At 32.6% G+C, this 21,197-nt stretch overlaps 1 protein-coding gene across 2 annotated transcripts in view; it reads left to right on the top strand.

The window, feature by feature from the left end:
- The first annotated feature begins 630 nt into the window (after window positions 1-630).
- LOC129807834 (regulator of G-protein signaling 7-binding protein) overlaps window positions 631-21,197 on the top strand; it is a 116,926-nt gene continuing 96,359 nt past the window's right edge. The window contains exons 1-2 of one of the 2 annotated variants that reach the window (XM_055857383.1): window positions 631-794; window positions 19,992-20,773. In XM_055857383.1, coding sequence (XP_055713358.1) covers window positions 20,660-20,773 — 114 coding nt within the window. In that variant the 5' untranslated portion in view covers window positions 631-794; window positions 19,992-20,659. Of the gene's footprint in view, window positions 806-19,991; window positions 20,774-21,197 lie in introns of both variants that reach the window. The other variant, XM_055857384.1, reaches the window with a different exon arrangement.

Here is a 21,197-nt window from a genome sequence, read left to right as displayed (position 1 = left end):
AAAAATGTTGATATATTTTTACACCTAAAATATGTTAAAGTTATGAGGAAAAAAAGTTAATCGCACCCCCGTTTTTTTTCTCAAGGATCCTCCAATCATGATTATGACATTAATTTTTCCGTCAGCCCTTCTCTTCAAAACCAGTTTTTTGATTATTTTAAAAACCACTCTGGAGGACTTATTTTTTAATCGATTTTGTTAAATTAGGATTTTTTGGAAAGGTCCTGAAATAGGTAATGAATCGGTAAAGTCAGTAAAGTATTCGTAAATGGCTTACCCTTCCCGAAAGTACTTTTCTATTTGTTTGTATTCTAGTATTCATGACAAAACGTTCTAAAATGACGTTTTTTAGCATGTTTCGATTTTGGAATGCTTTTATGATTTATGATGTATTTTTAAGAGTAGCGTAATAAAAAAGCCAATCAATTACAATAGACTTCCTCATACCTTGACCATATAAACGAGTTTGAGGAGGCCAGCAAGTAAAAGAAGTCCTGAGTGAAATTCCCCAGTTTTTCGTTGGGGATGTGCAGAGAGTTGGAGAGAATACTATCAGGATTGCTCTCCAGCAGTATCTCTCTTCTCTTCGAATGCGGGTGCAAAGGGAAAAGCACACACCAATGTTCATTAACACTTGTTCAAACTCTCAAAAGCTCCCCAACTCAGTTGACTCCGAAGCGCGTTCTTGCACGGATCGCCTTGGTTGCAAAAAAACTACATAAAATTAAGTCATTAACACCTTCGTATGGGGTAGTTAAAAAATTCCTTCAGCATCCAGTTAACAGTAATTTTTGGTGGGTTCTATGTATGTTGTTTTCTTTTTTCTTATTTTTTTTGGATATGAGAGAAAGTGGGAAATTTATGTGTTGAGAAAATTGGTGAAATTACCTCATAATTGTCCACGATAAATTTGTGATTTTTCCCCATTTAGTTCCTATATGGTTCAAAATGTTACCTCAACATGTGAATTGAGAGTGACTAAAAGTTTGTGAGTCCACCTTCAGAGAAAATAGCGTGATTTTACAGAGTTGATCCTTCGAAAATACTCTTAGTCACTCCATACAATATTCAGGGGTGAAATGTGCTTTAATCACGAATTTTGAAGGGAGCATTGGTGAAAGATCCCCCCTAATGCAGAGTTAGACTGTATTAGAGTAATTTAAAGCTGTTTAGATTGTTATCTTGTAAATGCAAAAGGGTAATTAATTTCAATGAAATGCCCAACATGATGTCACCCTTAAAAGGTAGTAATTGATTTAAATCATTTATGAATTTGCCAATTGCAACATTTGCTCCTGCAATAAGCAAACACGTCAATTAGTGATAGGGGTCCATCTCTGCAGAATAATTACAAATTAATTGCTATTATTGAGAGATGCGCTGCTCTATATGTGGAAGTGGGGTGGGTTTGTTCAAATATCAAATGCCATAATTGTTCAATCATTCAGTGAAAATTCAATTATTTAAATTAATTTGTGTGTCAACTTTAAAAGCATGATATTGCACAATTTTTTGATATACAAAAGAAATTAAAAGCATTCGATATGAAAGGATGTGGGAAAGCTTCTCTGCTTTGCGGAATACTCGAAATTGGTTCAGGTTTATTGGGGAAATTGAAATTATCCCATGAACCACTTCAAAACCTTTTTTAAAGTGCTCTTCAGTTAGAGGCCCAATTCGCGAAGCCCAATTCGCAAAGGTCATAAAATCTTAAATAACAATTCAATCCTAAGTCAAAATTAAGTTAAGTAAATAAGCCATATGGCTAAGCTTTTGGTCTGAAATCCATATAAACGGGTTAAGATAGGTTTAAATCGTTTCAGTATTCCAAGACCTTTCAAGTAAACCTAAACTTATCCTAATCGTTTAATAAATTATTTTTATAAACCCTTTAGAAGCTCGATTTTGAAACTTGTGAGAAGGTATGATTAAATACTATGCGCTTCTACAGATGAACGATTTCCCTCCGGTCTCTTTCTTTCTCTCTGGGCATACCCAAGTCCCTCGTCTGGTGACCCTGCTAATCTGATGCTGAGTTACATAACATACAACCTGAGAAGGGGCTTTTCCATCGTTTTGCCCTGGAGGTTGGTCTCGACGCTAAGACGGCGATGGCCGCACGGGGGGTGGGTTAAAAGAAAAGAATGAGATAAAATAAAAATTCTAATCTATAAATGTCCATCTGAACGAGTTTTCAATCATATTAAAAATTATGCAAAATTTTTGGATTCGTTTTAAAGATACCACAGGGTCGATTTATGGGGGTCATCCTAAGATCCTCAGGCGCTATATTTGACCGTATGACCTATAGATCAATCTAATGGCTTTTTATCGACTCTACACGTTAGAAGAAATTTTCGTCAAAAATAGCCTTTTTACAAAAAGAATTGACGTTTCTGCCTACAATGATAGGGAAAATTTTCTTTAAAAAAGTATTTTTTTAATTGCTCCTAGTGACATCTTTGGAGGTCTTTGGAGGTCAGACAGGTCTTTGGAGAATATTTAACGTTCGATTTTGCAAAAATAGTACGAGACATTGGTTCGAGAAAAATCGTTGAAGTTGTTTAAGAGATATCCCAAGGTTGAATTATAGGGGATCATCCCAAATCCCAGACCGTTTGGCCTCTAGATTGATAGATTCTTATCGATTCTTAACTAGGTTAGTTTGATTTAAATTGGTCCAGCATTCCATTCAAATGAGTCCATATTTGACTAAATCGGATAATAAATTATCTCTCCAGACCTTTTTTAAATTTCGATTTTCCAGACCGGATGTCCGTTTACACGAACTTTAAAACATATCAAAAATGATATAAATTGTTGGATTGGTTTTTGAGATATCCCAAGGTTGATTTGTTAGGGGTCATCCCAAGACTTCAAGTCGCTATCTCTGACAGTTTGACTTCTAAATCTCGTAATGGATGTTTGAAAGAGATCAATTTATTGGATATATTAATAACTTCTTAACCAGTTCAATTAGGTTGAAGCTGGTCCAGTATTCCAAGGTCTTTCAAATGAACCCATATTTGACCAAATCGGTTAATAATTAGCTCTTCAGAGCATTTTCAATGCTGGATTTTGAAAAATAGTCAGAAGAAATTATTAAATGCTATTGGTTTGTATGCACGAAATATTGATCTGCATATGCTTTAAATCATATCAAAGGTTGAATTGTAGGAGTAGGGGGGGGGTATCCCAAAACCGTAAGTCGCTATCTCTGACCGTTCAGCTTCTAAATTACATAACGAATGGATAGGATGGATTGACACAAAACCTTACAATATTGGTTTGAGCTATCTAAAATCAGACAATTTATGTGCACATCCACTTCCGATGAGTTCGAGCTGTAAAAATTTATAATTGATTTATATGTCAAGATGTGATGTGAATTTTTATAGCAGCACAAACTTTATGTTCAACAAAAGAAAATCCAACTAGACAAGTTTTCCGTCTCACAACTTTGTCACTTTTTTTTTGCATTTCACTTAATTCAATTGTTCGGTGGTGAGAAAAAGTGGATTAAATGAATACTTTTTATCTACAGTGTCGGACAAAATTGTACCAATCTTTCACAATTCTCTAAAAAGCACTTTAATATCTCAAGATCTAATTTATATTTTTACTGAAACTTTTTTTCCTTAGAGAACTCTGTTATAAAGCTGAAACCGGTTATTATAAATCGGTTTCATTTCTAAAAACCGGTTTTGAAACCGTTTCCAAAATAGGGCGGTTAACCGGTTTTTCGAAACCGCTTAACCGTTGTTGGAATCACTACAAAAAAAAGCAGCGAACCTATTTATAAAGATTTTACAAACTAAAGTATTACCTTGAAGTTTGATACCAAAATCAGCCGATAAGGCAGAAGGACCATGGAAATAATATAGTGCGAAAATATGCCAAATAACCACCAGGGATCGAAAAGATATTGAAGAATCTTAAGTAAAGTCGATTTAAGTGACGAGTTGTAAAATTAGTTGATAACTGTTTTAGTTTCTTTCACATTTCGTTCTCTTTCTCTCCTATACCGGTCATTCAGCTAAATATTTTATGGTTTAGTTACCATGCCCTGAAGCTTATTTTGCTTAGGATATCGATTTTGGTCAGAGGATAGCCAATAGTTTAAACCTCGTCAAAAGCGATTCTTTCGCCGAAATACAGCAATAAATGGTTATAAACTTTGGTTGGAGCCCAGGAGTGACATTATAACTTATTTTCGATAGTATTGACTGTCGATTCTGAAAAATTTAAATGACAGCTGCACTTCCTGTAACTAATTTAAATGTTTATCAACAATTTCATTCTTTTAAGGATGTCGCAATGATTGAACCAACAATCCGTAAAAAGTCGTCATTCACTTTATCTGACAGATATAGATTTATCGATACTATCGATTCGATAGTATCGAAAAGTTATCATTACACCCCAGATTTTATAATCCTACCGCTGTATTAAACTTAGATACGTAGTCTGATCTCTGTGATATGACCTACGTCATATTTTGTAGTCATTTTGTTGGACCCAAATCCGTTATTGATACAATTTTCATATGAGAGCGTAGTTTACCCAATTATACCATTACTTAGGTTATAAGTTTAAGTTATAAGGTCGTCTGATGCTTCATCGTAGAAATGAGACCTAGAAGGCCCACAACACTTTTGGAAATGAATAGATAAACTCGTGAAAAAAGATGGTTGTGAATTTGGCACCAAAAAGATTCTTCATGCTGTCGTATCTCTGATCCGATACCTTGTCGTATTGCTAATGCAAAGCAAAGAAAAATGAAACTCTCTTGAAATTCCGGAAGTGATCATGCAAAATGCATTAATAACAGCCGGAAGTCATTATATTGAATTCCTATTTACGTAAATAGTTCATAATATAAAATCTTAGAGCAAAAAGTAGCGTTTGGGTACAAGTGACAAAAATTGTACCAATGCATCCTTTTTTTAAAGGCTCTACAAAAATAATAGTCCTTTTCCTAAAAAATCCTAAAAAGGCACAATTTGCAGCTTTATAATACAGATCTCTGAGGAAAAAAGTTTCTGTCAAAATATAAATAAGATCTTGAGATATTAATTAAGTGCTTTATAGAGAATTGTGAAGCATTGGTACAATTTTGTCCAGCACTGTATATATCACTTCAGGATCTCTCTTAAATTAATGATAAACTAGTGTGAGGATTTTTTTTAGGCAGAAAGAGCACCATAACATGTCAGGAATATGCCAAGAAAGATGATATGAAAGGAGATTAAATGAAAATGTTGCAAATGTGCGGAGAATTTTGGGGTAGCATTTGGCAAGAAAAAAAGGAAAAACAACGCAAGAGAGAAAACTGTAAAATGAAGGTGCATGACATGAGGATTGAAGAGATATTTCAACCACTCTTTCTCAGAAACATTTATATTTAATTTATCAAATCCCAGACAAAAAACTTTGCCCAAACACCTCACGTAAGCAACTTAAATTAGAAGAAGCACTCGAAAAATCATTGATCCATTGTAAATTTTCTATAACAATGGAAAACTTTTTGGCTTTCCTGACAATAAAATCATTTTACTCCATAAATTGTGCTTTCTCGTCAGGTTTGAATTTATACAGCAATTGCTCTTTAGTTTCCCATTGGACATTTTCTCTGGTAGTCAAAAAAAGGACTTTTTATCATTTTGGGATATATTGTGGAGTTAAGATTGTGCTGTAAGCCATAAGAGATTGCATAAAAGATTGCCGATGGTGCTCGTAAAGTCCTACTTTTCTCACTAAGTAAGGGACCCTTTATTTGCGACAAAGAATTAGAAGATGGATTAGGGATATTCAGAAGATCTGGTCAAATATTCCTTCAACAGACCATCTATACCATCCCGTAATATTTACCAGAAAACATGCCTTATTTACCGCGATTAAATTGGGAAACATGGTGCTAAAGATAAAGTTCTTAAGAAAACTTCCCATAAAAAATTCCTAAGAAGGATTTTGCAAACTCCAGATAATTCCTCTACTGAAAGATTTTGCTTGATGCATCTTGTAATCATTTTCTTTAATGATTAATGACACTCAAAAGACTTCTTATTGACATGATTCAAGGATTATTCCCCATCAGGAACATTTTCTAATGGTAACATTGTATAAAAATTGAGTCATTTCGTGATATAAAAATTCTCCTGATAACGTAAATCCATTAATTCTGTCATTTAGAAGAGAATGGGGCAGTTTCAGAGAAGCATTTACAACTAACGAGAGACGATTTTGTACTATCACGTCTAAAGACAAAAAGTCAATATAATTCGTTAATGTGTAATTTTTGAATTCAATAAAACTTTATTATAAAGAGATAACTGTGGAAAATGAATACTCCTCCCAGTATTTTACACCGTTTCACCAATAATATTCAAGTAAAGTCCACAAGATTTATGAGAAATTTTGCATATTTTCTTGCCCTTCAGAAGCTTTTATTCTATTAAATTCCTCCCGAAAAGAAACTTTATAAGCTAAAAACAAAAGAAATAATTTTAAAGCCTTACGAAGCTTCTGATATTTGCTAAAATATTGGGCAGAACTTTTTGCATATACAGATAAATTATTTAAATTGTTAATTAAAAGTTTGACATAATTTATTAATTTTAAAGATTAATTTAAAAGAAAACAATGACAAATATTCAGCAAAAGCCTTTTATAGGGCATAAAAATGCTTAAAAAGCTTTCTTTTGTAATTTTGTGTTGGAAATTCAACTTTATAGGGGAGTCCGGGGTACATTTAGCCACGAAATGAAGCTTCTTTCTCTTCGTATACAATTTGTGAAAAAAATGATAAAGTTTGTCTAATACTTTAAAGTTTGTGTAGTTCAAAGACCTCAAATTTTTTATCTGTTTAAAGACAAGATAATGAAAAAAGTATGATACGTCGGCTACATGTGCCTCAACAGGGGTAGATGTAGACAATTTTGGGGCACATATAGACACCATTTTTTCATTCGAAATTTTAGGCCTGACATACCACAAGATTATTTTACTAAATATACTGAAACTCATTAAAGTTAAATTTGTCATTTAAAGTTAAAGAAAAAGACTTCAAATATCATATTTATTTAAATTTATTAAATTTCTTCAAATTTGGAAATGTCATTTTTCAATTTACAAAACTATATAGACTATCATTAGTAATTTTCGCAGTTTTTACGATATACTGATTAAAGGAAAAACGTTGGTAGTTTAAGCTTTCCATAGAGGAGTGACCTGATCTGCCCCGAGGGCTGTTTCTGTGTCTTTTATGACTTTGAATACTTCATAATGAATGGAATTAAACCAGAAACAAGATCAAACTATAATATTTCGACAAGAAACTTAGAAGTTCAAATACTAGAACGAAAACTGTAACGTCAAAATTACAATTTCATATCCATTTTATATAAATAGCGGAGACTGGGGCAAAACTTGTCAAAATGCATATTTAATTCTTTCACGAGCTCTGAGAAAACTTAAACGTTTTATAATGAGCATATTCTTATAGGAAATTTACTGCTCTACAACATTGTAGAAGACTATTTTCCCCTATCTCGAAAGAAATGTTATTTTCGAATCATTTTCTAAAAGTCGATTTTGTCGAGATTCTCAAAATTGCTGGGGCAAATTTTGTCAGTCTTCGGATAATTTGTGACGTTTTACTCTCGCAAACGTTAAAAATATCAAATAGACATATTTTTATAGGAAATTTATTCCTCTATAACTTTGTCGAAGATATTTTTTCTCTGTCTTAACGAGAAATGTGCTTAAATTGAGCTAATCAGTATTGATATTTTCTGTAAGCCAAATATTTCAATAATAGAGTTCAAAATTTCATTACTTTTTATTTTACATAATCCTTCCTCGACTCCCTTGAAACTTTGTAAGTTTAAGAAGGTTCATGAAGGCTATCTACAAGGTGGCTGAAAAAATGCAACAACTTTCAGAGCGCATAGCTGTCAAACCGTTGGTGACAGCGGTTTCATATCTTGCATACTGGTAGCTCATTTTATTGGCTAAAAGCCTACAAAAGCATTTTCGATAATATTTTGTAAAACTTTTTTAAACCGTAATAGAACTCAAACGTGACAATTTAATGTCGCTATATTTTGCATTAAATTCGGAAGCAGCTATCATTAGGGCTCTTCAAAACCCTGAATGTAATTAAACTTTCCGTTTTTCGAAACATAACTTGGTACAGGGATACTAGTAGCATTTTAAAATGCTTTGTTGGAGGTCTAAAAAAATTTCTTCATCGCTAGTCATCGTTCTTAAAGTGAAGAAGCAAATTGAACGACATCTGCGTCACATCTGCAAACGATCTCTGAGACGCATAGAGCGCAATTAACCATGAAATAAATATTGTTAAAGGGCCTCTGTATGAAGCTTTAAAAATCCTGAAAAGGAAGAGGCATCGTCGATCCTCATAAAGAAGTTATGCTCGATCGACGAAGAAGTAAATTCACTTGCAGAAATTGATGGGAATACCATCTGATCATCATTTCGATTATACGTTAAGCGGTCTCCCGGCTCAAGTAGTAAGTGTGTCTAGGACATAAATTAAAAAATTATACAAAATTTAAAAAGTAGCCCGGATGAACATCTCGATCATACATACCTATAATAGAAAAAACTTCGTCATCGAATTTTCGAAGGTCAAAGTTTTATTATTTTGGACGACCTATTTTTCATCCGCTTTGCTTAAATTTGATTCTTTTGAAAAAGGTCATGAAATTTTGAAACCGGTTGCAATGGTTTTAACACTAAACCTACCAACCGTTTTTGGTCGTTTTTCGGTCAAATAAAAAACCGCGGTATGGTAGCATGGGTAGGATACTTAATAAATTTGTCTTGGAAAAGAGCAAAAAATTAAAATTTATATACTGAAAAATATATTACTCATGCTTATTTTAAGAAATTCATAAAGTTTGACAGTGACATTGTACCGTTTAAATATGTGCTAATTTTAAACCGGTCAATTTGACCGCTGGTGGTGGCAGGTTTAGTGTTAATAGGTAATGAACAGATAAAGTACTTGTAATTGACTTATCTTTTTTTATATTTTATTTTGATTTGTCCGAAAGTTTGTTACCGAGATCGAGGTAAAATCGTAAGAGATATCGACTTCCGGTCTTCGGTGCCACACACTCATGAGTCAATATCGATCCCTCAGAAGATAAACCGAACAACTCGCGAATGGCCTTCAGGAACTTTTCAGGAGAGCGATTTAAAGCTGAGATTTTACATGCTGATCATAGGATTTTTAAGATTTGGAACCCATATAACTTTGGGAATAATTAACTTTTCGGTATAATATTCACGGGGAAGGTAAAGGGTGTCAAGGAGTACCCGAAAAGAAAAAAAAAAACGAATTTTGCAAAAAATCGAGTTGTTCGGATTATACTCTGAGGGATCGATATTATCTCTAGGTTTTTTTTTACTTTTTTTCCCTCATGTCTTCTTTCCCTTCCAAAACCATGTATTTTTTAGTTTATTTCGAAAATGGCAAATACGATTACTTTTATTTTCGGATATGTTTTGGAAGGGACCCAAGTGACCATTTCGTCCATGCATATCTATGACAGAAAAATTTTCGACATCGAGTTTTAGAAAGTTAAAAGTACCCCAAAATTATTTCAGAATTTAGAATATGGTTTAAATATACTTGTATAAAGGCTATGTTCTTAAAAATCTGCAATTTATCAACAAATGTTTATTTCGAAATTATCTTCTTCTAATTAATGAATGATTTTAAATCGATAGTCAAGAATCATGAACAAAAAATTATGTGAATTATAATTAATGAAGAACTCTATCTTGTGAATTCGACAATTCCACAAAAGTTTGGATACTCTGTCATCTCTTTTTAATGACAATCTTAATTTACTGAGATTGGAAACAATATGAAAATCGGTAGATTTTCATTAATAGACTAATACGAAAACCCAAACTGCTATTTAAATAAAATTGAAATTGTTAGATATAAATTCTGTTTATTACTTTATTCATAAATTTAAATGTATGAGGTTTGATAACATGCTAATTGTTTAAATATTGATACAGTGTATCAGAAACAAAAAGAGAATAATCTTAAATCTTCATAAAACTATAATAATCGATATAAGCTCTAAGTTCTAAGCTCTAAATAGTGCTTTAATGTTCAAAGTCAAACCAGACCATAATGAGCTTAGCATTTTGTATCGATTTAATCTAGTAAATGATTATAGTTGTGATTTCTTAGTATTCAATCAACAATAAAAATTTAAGAAGATTCCCCAGAAAAGCTATGCAAGCCATTGTGAGAAGACCTCGACCTCGAGGCAGGCCTAGGACAAGGTGGCTGAATCAAATTCAGGATCTTGCGTGGGAGCGCCTTGGGATCGAAATCGAACATCTTCCTGAAGTGGCGGAGGACCGACAGGCGTGGGCTGTTAACCTTGGTGTCATGGGCCCGCGACCCCAATAGGGATAAGCGGTTGAAAATGAAAGAATGAATGAATAAAAATTTAAGATGAAACTTTATCGACTTTGAGTTTAATAATTTCAAAATTAAGAAGTTGGACTTGAAATTGTTCAAAAATCCAGATTTACGGTTTTGTTATTTAATTAAAAATAGATGGAAAGTTTGATTTGTGTTGCAAAAGGTGAAATTGCTTTCTGACTTTACGATAAATTTAACTTTGTAGATAAGGAAATGTAATTTTGTCCAAGTATACACGAAATTGTCCATATACTCTTCTTCAGAATTTCAATAGAATGCAGCTGACTTTCTTCCTGTTCTGGGCAGTCTGGTGCATTTTTCCTCATCCGAGGAAATTGATAATGTATTTTCAGAGATAAGGTCCAATACGAGGAAAAAAGCTGCATCCCAAATTCCAGAATGAGATTCAGGAAATGGAATTTCCTCAAGTGTGACACTTCTGTTGAAAATTCTGGCTGTTCCAATTGAAATACTTGCAATTTCATGCTCCAAAGAGAATTAAAAAGAAAGTCTCAAGCACATTTTTGTGTTGAGGTTAGTGAATAAGGTGTGAGGTTCTTTTTCGACAGATGTAGAAAAAAAATCCCCCACAGGACTTTCCATTTTTACATACAATTTAAGTCCCATCATGATTGATTTATGGATGTCGTTTTTTTTCTGCACATGGGCAAACCTCAAACACTTCCTTTTTCTGTTTTTACCCACCCAGAAAATGTATTCAATATGGTTCTTTTTAGTGGTGATAAATTACATTTGGGTGGATTTTTTTGCATGATCAAATATATACAAAAGAAATTATTGTTTGGAGCAATATCGATGTTTTTCTCCATGTAACATCTTCATTCATGTGGAGTCACTTTTGCCATTCATTGAGCAAAAGCCACACACTCACAATACATTATCGCACCCTTGATATCGAAGAGGCATAAATTGTTTTCTTTATGGCTTTGGCACATCTTTTAGATCAGGAAAATTTCACTCTCTCAATCACTTTTCCCATTCAAAATTAGATTGAACTAAATTGAATTTGGCCTGATGTTCTAATGAAGAAGAAGAGTACAAAAGAGTGGGATAGACTTATGCAAACAATTTGAGAAGGAAAAGGATGTGAATTTAGATTTCATGAAATTTACTTGGTAATGGTTCCGGTACACCTTTTAGATCAGCAAAATTTTATAAAGTCAAAATTCACATCCTTTTCTTTTTTAAAAGCTTTACCTAAGTCTATCCTACTCTTTCGCACTCTTCTTTTTCTTTCGAACATCACACTAAATTAAATTTAGTTCAGTCCAATTTTGAGACCGAAAGAGTAGGATAGACTTATGCAAATCTTTTGAGAAAGAAAGGGACGCGAATTTTGATGTCATGAAATTATACCGAGTTAAAAGGTATGTGAAAGGCATAAACAATTAAAGTGTTTTCAAATTTCCATTGAGAATTCATGAAAAATTATAATAATGTTATTTATGTCATCTCTATGTATTTTCCAAAAATCACAAAATGCTTGAAAATCGGTCAAGGAAACTATTTCGATAAATAGATTTTTGTTCATAAAAAATCTCTGTCGAATATATCGTTAGAATTGAAAAATACTATCATTATTGTTCGATTCCAATTAAAATTTTGAAACATTTTCTCAAGCAGTTGGAAATCTTAATAAATAAATAAATGTATGATATGTTGATGTCTTACCTGAAACTCACACTCGAGACGCAAGGTGTCCTTTCCCTGTAAAAAATCGCATTGCTATCATTTTTTATATGAATTTCTTAATATCGTGTTTGAAAAATTTTCAAAATCGAAAATTTCTAAGGCGGAATGTCAAAGACGAAATGCTAGAAACGAAACTATTGAAGAAGAAGTATCAAAGACGAATTGAATTGAAGACAAGATAACCTACTCAAAGACGCAGTATTTCAAAAGATTAAGCTGTCAAACACGAAAATGTCAAAATCCGATAATATCAAAGACGAAAACCAAAGACGCCAAAGACGAAATTCTAAGACGAAACACCAAACATGTAAGACATCATTTATTGCATTCTGGACTCTGAACTCCAGGAGCCAGGGCAAATGATTTTTTAACGATCTAGAAAAAATCCGTAGGGTTCAGACTAAGTTAAATGACGCCAAATAAACAAGGACCTCGTGCTCAGAACAAGTAAGAGTAATAAGGTATCCAGTATCCACTCTAGAGACTTAAACCAGATCCCGAATGTCTCGAAATCCTAATTATCCAGGAATTAATGATTTTTCTAATTATTTCTTAAAACTAAATACTTCAGCAAGCGGGCCTCAGGTTGAGTAAATCTTACTATGGACAAGTTTTAACCATGAACATATTGAAAATTAGTTTCAGATTAAATGGATCTCTTTTTCATATTAAATGGATTGGTTTTTTAAATGTTTATGATTGATAAGTTCCAGGACAAAAACAGTAGATGGGTTGATCAGAAGAATGAACTTAGAGCAGTGTAAAAACTAAAACCCAATCCAGGAAAATTACAGGTTTCCTGTTTCCACTTTGCAAACTGTTGATGCAAAGAGGAAATTGTGTATATCATGGGAAAATACCGACATTATTCATACGTAAACCCCAACGTATCTTAAAGTTATACCGGCGTCAGACCTAGGACTTAGCCTTATGGCTTAATAATTGTAATTTCACAATAAACAAAGTGGCCTGCCTTTGAATGCGGCAGCCTTTGAATGCTTCAATTTTTCTCTTAATTCCCAAAGCTAAAATTCCATTTTGTTAATCAAAGTTAATAGAAAATTGTTAATAGTATTAAATATAGTTCACAAAATAGAATTTTTGCTTTGAAAAATAAGAGAAAAATTGAAACATTCAAAGGCTGCCGCATTCAAAGGCAGACCACTTTCCCCTAATACATAACGTTTACGTTGATTTTACCCTACGTTTATATTCAATGGGGGATAAATGGGGATTTTTGAATTTATTAAGTGTTTGACAGCTGTCATCCGGATATCGACGATCTGAATATCGGAGTAATTTGAATTAATTAGGATTGAATCTTCAATTCATTGAACAAGTAAGCCGTTAGTAACACGAATTTGAGAGCTTTGTTAAATTTTCCCAAAAATTCGCTCAAAATGAATTATGCCCCTTCGATCGCAAAACGGCGAGAATACACATGTGAGGATGATTTAAAAGGAAAGAAATGAAAGAAAAAGCTCAATATCGTATTGATCACTTTAACATGCCCTTTCACTTGAGACAGAGTATTCCTTATGTCATCATATATCCCAAGAATTATGGTGCTGGATAAGATAGAATACCCATTTCAATTTATATAGATGTATTTGTATGAATGGTAAGAGGCATCCTGGTGCGTTGATCCAACAGAATTTTCTTATACTACCAACCACATCCGACTGAATATAAAAAGGATAACAGCCAAAGAAACGTGCCTCTGGCAGATGCTACTTTATCAACTCTCTGGCAATTTTTCTTGCAATGCTTGTCACTGGTTTTCTTTCCCAGACAATTCCTCAGCATCCCTCCACAGTGACTCGTCAAAAATTTTTCCTTCTCGCATCCCGGTTTTAAATTTCACCCCGGAATTCATTGTCTCTTTTTTTTCTCTATTTCTCAGTGTCTCCCGTCATTAGCAAGACTTTTTTCCACGTGTCCCGAAAAACCTCTTGAAAATCAATAAATGGGTCGTTTCTTGTTCTGAATATTTTCCATCCCAGAGAATTTGATTCTTCTACTATATCATGAGAAAAAAATTATCAGGTTGAGGGGTAGGAAGAAAAGAAAAGTCAAACGCAGAGACATTCTATTCGTTCTATGTTTTTTTTTTCTTCTTGGAAAAGCTCTCTTCTGAGCCATCTTCTGCAAGGAGTGCCAATTGCAAAAGTTTGATATATCCTTCGGCTTCAGCAAACCCTCTGATTTCAACTTTGCTGAACTTTCAATAGGATTTTGCGATAATCAGATTTGTCTGGTAATTTAGAGAGATGAAAAAAAAATCCAGACATATTGGTTAAAGGTTAGACAAATGGAATAATGGAAAAAATCTGTAATATAGCTTTTCGCATCATTTGCTTTGTGATTTTCAAGAAGGATCTAACACCTTAAGGTCATCGAGGTGTTCTAATTTAATTATTGCGATTGTAAGGATTTCGTGGAGTAGAAGATTAGTAAACTTTTGGAAAATTAAATTGTCCATAAACGGAAATAAACGGTCCTTACGATTTTTAATTGTCGAATAATAACTTTCTCTAAAACGCGTATTTCTTATTAATAAGTTTAGGTTTAGACTTCTTGGAAAGGTCTTGGAACCCGGCACATCTAAAAATAATGCTTTAAGGTAGAATTGAAAGCATAGGTTATGTTCTAATATATCTAAAGTTATAAGTAAAATTAAATTGCCGAACAAGTACTTTATTTTCCAATTGTATGAGATATTGAAAGCAAAAATTGCCTATTGTATGTTCATTTCCCTATTCAAATAGCCCACTATTGCTGTGAATGAAACTAATAGATTCAGATTCTAAGTCCCACCTATTGGAAAATAGGCCACGCCTCTTGAAAATTTTTAAAAAGGGCCAAAAGTGTATCTTTCACGGAATGACTATTGCACTTTGCAATCTCTTCAACACTTCCAATTTGAAAATATAACCTAACTGAGCAATATGAAAAGTGTTTTCTTCTTGACATTGAGGAATTATAGGGCTTTTGCTATGGGCAATACTCCACAAATGGGCTTGACTTATTAAAAGCACCAGAGGCGTGACTTATTTATTAGAAGCCCAGCTAGTAATTTTATTTGTAAGAATTGCAAATCCCCAGGTTTTACAACAGCCCTTTAATAAACAATAAATTTTTACAAGTTCATTTTTTAAAATTTTTAATATTCAATTGAACAAATAATAAAACGGAATTGCATTCAACATTGAAAATTCATAAAATTAAACTTAAATTGTCCGTAACTTCTTAATGTTGCAATACTCTGAGACATTGCCAAAAAATCCATCTCTAAATATATGTTATATTTACGACCGTTGGAGTTTATGATCCAAGATTTGGCTAAGCTAAAACAATTTGGCCGAAAACGTGAATTATGGCTATGTAAAAGAATTCAAATGGCCATAATTCTCATCATCGTCCTAATTCCAACGACTATAAAATTCGTAGATTGATTTTTTGCAGTGCCTTCACCAAGTATTATAGATCTTGAGACAAATTTTTACATGTCTTTTGGAAGTCAATTGATTGATTGATTGATGTATTGAGTTTGAATAAGTTCCCGCGGTAATACTTCAAACTTCAAGGGGCAGCGCCATCATTAGGCTTCAAATATTACTAATTACATTTTACTGTAATATACAGGCTCAGACTATAGGTTTAGCCCAGTTTCCGAATGCGTCTGAATCCTAAACAACAACTAATTTTAGTGGTTTTTCAAAATCAAATGGAACATTTAGATCGCTCAGAATAAGAAACGAATAACTCGCAATAATTAAATTTAACAGGAGAGCGATTTGAAGGTAAGATTTTACAAGCAGAGTAGGATTTTTGAGATTTAAAACATCTATAACTTTGCAAATAATTGTCTTTGAAGTATAATATTCACAGGTAAGGTAGAGAGTATAAATAGGTATTGAAAAAGCAAATAAAACAATTTTTGCAAAAAAATTGAGCTGTCCGACTTATATTCTAAGTGGTCGATTTGCTTTTAGCATTTAATCTTAACTCAAAATTATTACAAAAAATAAGCTTAAGCAAAAATTGAAAAAAAAAACTATATTGCATATGGTTAAACCTTTAGTCAGATACTCGTATAACTCAAGTATCTTAGATTTTTACTGCAACAGAATTATCGAAAAAAGAGCATTTCCATGAAGCTTTTCATTTCTGCATTAATTTCCAAAAAAAAAAAACAAAACAAATCATTTCTTTTAGGAGGCTTGAGGCTCTTACGGTAAAGTTGTTCCATCGAAAACTATGCGTGAAAATTAATTGAAAGCATTAAAAGCAGAAGGACCAAAATTAATAAATAACGCCGATCTGTAAGCATTAATTGCTGCGGGAAATGGAAATGGGACAAGAACCTCGGAAATTTATCCATAGGATAAATGAATTTCCGGACAAAGTAATTTGGAAGTTCAGGCTCAGATAATCTAAGTATAAATAATGTAGTAATTATGCAATTCTGGATATTTTTAATATCACTTAGTCGATTTTTTTAATCAAGTTTTAAAAGAGTTGAAGGAAATCTAAATTGATTCATCAGGACTTCTAAATAGTACCCTGCTCCTAATTCCTAATATATCCAAATATTTCTCATTATCTCCATTATCTCTATCCGTAATCTGGACCATCTGATATCCAGTAAGCTAATTATATTCAACCTTTTTGATGGGTTTAGTTAGGCTATCAAAAAGAAATTTAGAAATTTATCGTGGAAAAAACGATCTAAAAGATCTTAGGAATTATAGGCTTTGATAATTTTGCATGGATCTGGGAGAATCACAAAAATATAAGTAGAGTAAGTATGGATTAAAAGAACTTTAAAATTTTGTTGAATTAGGACAGACTCTAAATAATGTCGCCAAAAAATAGCTGTAATTCACAATATATTTTGGAAGACACAGAAACGACCAAGCTTCATAGAATTTTTTGCATTTCTGTTATTCATATTAAAAAAAGCTTATTTTTTTCAAAAAATAATAAAAATGTTTGCAATTTCCAATTGCGGATTAATGAACAGTCCACTAGAACTCTTAAAAAATCGAAAAAAAACAAACGAGCAGTAAAAAATTCAAAATTAACAATAAAAAATTAAAAATGAGCAGTAAAATATCTAATTATGGTCAGTAAAAAACTTAAATATTTACAAAAATGGGTCTAATTATATATTTAACATTTAAAATTGTTGCAGATAAAATGAAAAGCTCTTTATTTTCCCTTTGCCAAAATTTGGACGATAACATCAATGTTTTAAATTTTTTTGTTACTGCTCAATTTTAACTTTTACTGCTTATTTACACAATGCCTAAAAAATTAGTATATTTCATTATTAAACTAATAAAATTTGAAGAAAATTGTGAAATCTGAACTCTTTGCGGTTGGATAAAAAAGTTCTTAGAATTGATTTTTGAGAATTTTATGGTATATTCTTATAGAGTGGATGTACGATCTGAAGGTTACTAAGTCAAGCTAAAACACAGCGAAAGACCTTTTTACATTTTCTAAAATTTAGAAGCAGACAACAAATATGTGAAACGCAGTGGGAGGTCAAAGTAAGGAAATTTTGAAAGTTCTTTTGCCGTGCTTTGCATTCCTACATACATAGCATAATCTTTCGACTTAAGGAATAAAAAAAAAACGATTTTTTACCTATAGTAATTCAGGAAACCACCTTAAGAATGAAAAAAAAAACTGCTTCTCCTGAGGTAATGAAAGATTAAGCTGGATATTTGCAAAAATAATCTTAGATTGTAGTTTACTTTTACTATTAACTACACTCAGAAAAACAAAAGAGTAAAACTTACTCAATTTGATGTTAAATTAACTTTTTTTCGTATATTTTAGAGTTGATTTTACTTCTATTTAGGTGTAATATTCAGAGTTGTTTTAACTTTTTTTTAATTTACATATATATCTTTTTGACTGAATTATATTCTTAAAACGAAAACACTTAAGCATATACTTCAGTCGAAATGACATTTTTCATCGAAAAGGAGAAGTATTTACTAAAATTTACAACGAAAATGAGTAAAAATTACATCGTATTTGTAGAGTTAATTTAACTCTGCCATAGAGATGTTTTAACTTTTTACCTTTTTTCTTAGTGTAATTACTAATTAATAAAAAAAACATTTTTTTTAATAATAACATCGGTTTTTAAAATGGTTTCTATCATTAGTTTCCGGATTCTCAAAAATGATAAAAGAGTTAAGCCTCTCTTCTTTTAGAGAAAAAATGCCTTTTGAGTCTTTTTGACCCACGTGGCCCTTTAAGTATTCGCTTTTTCAAAGTTTATCATGTTTTTTAAAACAGTAAATGTGAAAAATTTCGGCATAGTTGTAAATTTAGCATCAAAGCCCTAAGTTTGAAGTGTAATATCTTTAGTACAAATTGAAATTTCCTGTTATTTCTTTTACAAGTTTTCCGTTAACGTCTTTTCATCGGGATTTAGATGTAGCCGAAATAGTAAACATTTCAAGAAGTAAATTGTAATTATAGACATAAATTGTAAGACTGTTACAAATTTTTTGGCATATACGATCTGTAATTCAGGGTTTCTGCCGTTTACCTGATTAGATCGGTCGTGATAAGTTGGCGGCAGCCGCAACAAAGCATTAATTGAGGAGAAATATGTTGAATTGAATTGAATTGAATTACCTGACTGAAAAAACGCACGCAAAATACCAATTTTGTCACACGAAATATATGACCCAGATAAAACATTTCACTCGAAATTTAAAGAATGATAAAATGAACAAAAATCATCCTTAATGAACACTAATCAATTTTAATAGAAAACCTCGAATAGTGAACTATCAATAGTGAACTCTCACACTTTTTGTGAGACTCTTTCTACACTGAAGTTTCTTTAACAGAATTTTAAGTCAAATTAGGGTAAGTGTGCCAAATCTCGGCATAGTTGCACGCAAGCGCCAAAGTCTCAAGTATGAAATGCAATATTTTTAATACAAATTGAATTTTTTGTTACTTTTTTAAAGGGAGTGTTGCTTGGAACACTTTCTTTGTCTTTATTTTCTCTAAAATCATTCTTTGTATATTCTAAAATGAATAAAAATGTAGACATAGTATTGGTGGCCTATTCCGGCCATCTTCATTCTCATAGTTTCTTGCCCTTCCGGAATTCTTCCAATGACTTTTTCAGATTATCTTGCTCTGTATGTAAAAACTGAAAATTAATGGTAATTTGAGGAACTAAAAATGTGGCCGGAATTGCAAGCTGGCCGGAATTTGGTACACTTACCCTATACTCAAAATTTAACGATTAAAAGAGAATAAATATTTAAAAGAAAACAAATCATTGACTATTCACAGATTAAATCAATAATTTTAATTAATTTAGTTGATTGGCCGAAATTACACTCAAAGTGACCGAAATTTAAAGCTGGCCGAAATTTTGCACACTTACCCTGATAAGAATTTCATGAAAAAGAGCATCTGGAAGAGTTTACGCTGTACATGGAGAAAATGTAGCACAAGAAAATAAATCTCAGTGCAATTAACTTTGCTTAGCCATGAGATTGTGTTTTCAAAAGGCTAACAAAGGCTCTTTATGCAAACTAGAACTCCCTAGGGAATGATTATAGACGTCTCTGTATCTAATGAAGATTTCACCAATCCCACTGACTGAGAGTCCCCTGGAAAATGTCTCAAGTCGAAAATCAAGAGTTGCAAGAATTCTTTTTTTTTAAGGAAGAGAAGACCAGTGGGGAGTCCTAAAAGAAAGTTTAATTGGTTGCATAGTTTGTAATTAAGTTTTCTCGTTTTGTTCATTCAGCCTGTCACGAAATTGCCTCAGTAGTAAACTTTCAGTCGGCGACAGTTGATGTCATTTTGGTGGTTGAATTCAATTTAGTGCACTAACTCTTTCACCACAGAAACAGAAGAAAAAAAATTGTTTAGAAAAAAACAATATTACAAAGCGGGAAAAAAATGGGTCGATATGAGGAAAAGTTACAGCGATTCGTGTAATTCATAATCTCGAAAATGTCAGTGATTTATTTGCAAGTTCCAACAGGAAAAAAATGACTTCAGTGCAGTTGAAAGTTGTGCAAAAATATTTCTCATTATAACTGGAAGAGATAATAGGGGGATGTAATGAGAATTTGCCACTTGCGTTCCATCATCATCAGTCCTTGGATGGAGGAATAAAAGTGACACAATTAAGGAAGCTTTCAGTGTGCATAAGGCAGTATTTCCACATTATATACAAATCAAATCTCAAGTGTGCTGAACTCAGTGATACATGGAATTAAATCTTCGGAAACTTTACCATCAAACTCACGAGGAATTATTCCCTGAACACTGCAAGTTCCTGCCATTGGAGCGTATGATGGAAAAGGGCAAAATGCTAGCGTGGTAGATTGTCACACGGGGGTGGAGGGATTAGTGTTTGAGAATTAGTGTGTATTTTTAGCTCCAGTGTCACTCGCCTGGACAACCAAAATGCTTCCTGTACCAACAGAACGGACATCCGACCGACGTAGCAGTAGCATCGGGTGCCGATCCATTGTTGGACGACGAACATCTGCATATGTTCCCTCATGTGATCCACTAAAGGTATGTTTCATTTTCCACATTGTTGAACTTAATCTTCAAATTGCAAAAATTTCCTCAGAAAAATATCCACCAAGAATCCCTTTTTTGAGAGCTTTTTCCATAAGGACATTTGAGTGGTCTTGAAAACTTTCATGATGGAGAAGATAAATTCTATAGGGTAAGTGTGCCAAATTTCGGCATAGTTGCATGCAAGCGTCAAAGTCTCAAGTTTGAAATTGAATATTTTAAATACAAATTGATTTTTTTTATTCTTTCTTCTGAAAGAGTGTTGCTTGGAACCTTCTAAAGAGTTTACCGTCTTTATTTACTCTAAAATAATTCTTAATACATTTTAAAGTGAATAAAAATATAGACATATCATTGGCACCCTATTTCGGCCACCTTCATTCTCATAGTTTCTTGCCCTTCGAAAATTCTTCCAATA

The sequence above is a fragment of the Phlebotomus papatasi genome, chromosome 3, assembly GCF_024763615.1.
Source record: "Phlebotomus papatasi isolate M1 chromosome 3, Ppap_2.1, whole genome shotgun sequence".
Taxonomy (NCBI): domain Eukaryota; kingdom Metazoa; phylum Arthropoda; class Insecta; order Diptera; family Psychodidae; genus Phlebotomus; species Phlebotomus papatasi.
The sequence above is the reverse complement of the archived record's forward strand: the minus strand, read 5'-3'. Positions and strand labels throughout refer to the sequence as shown.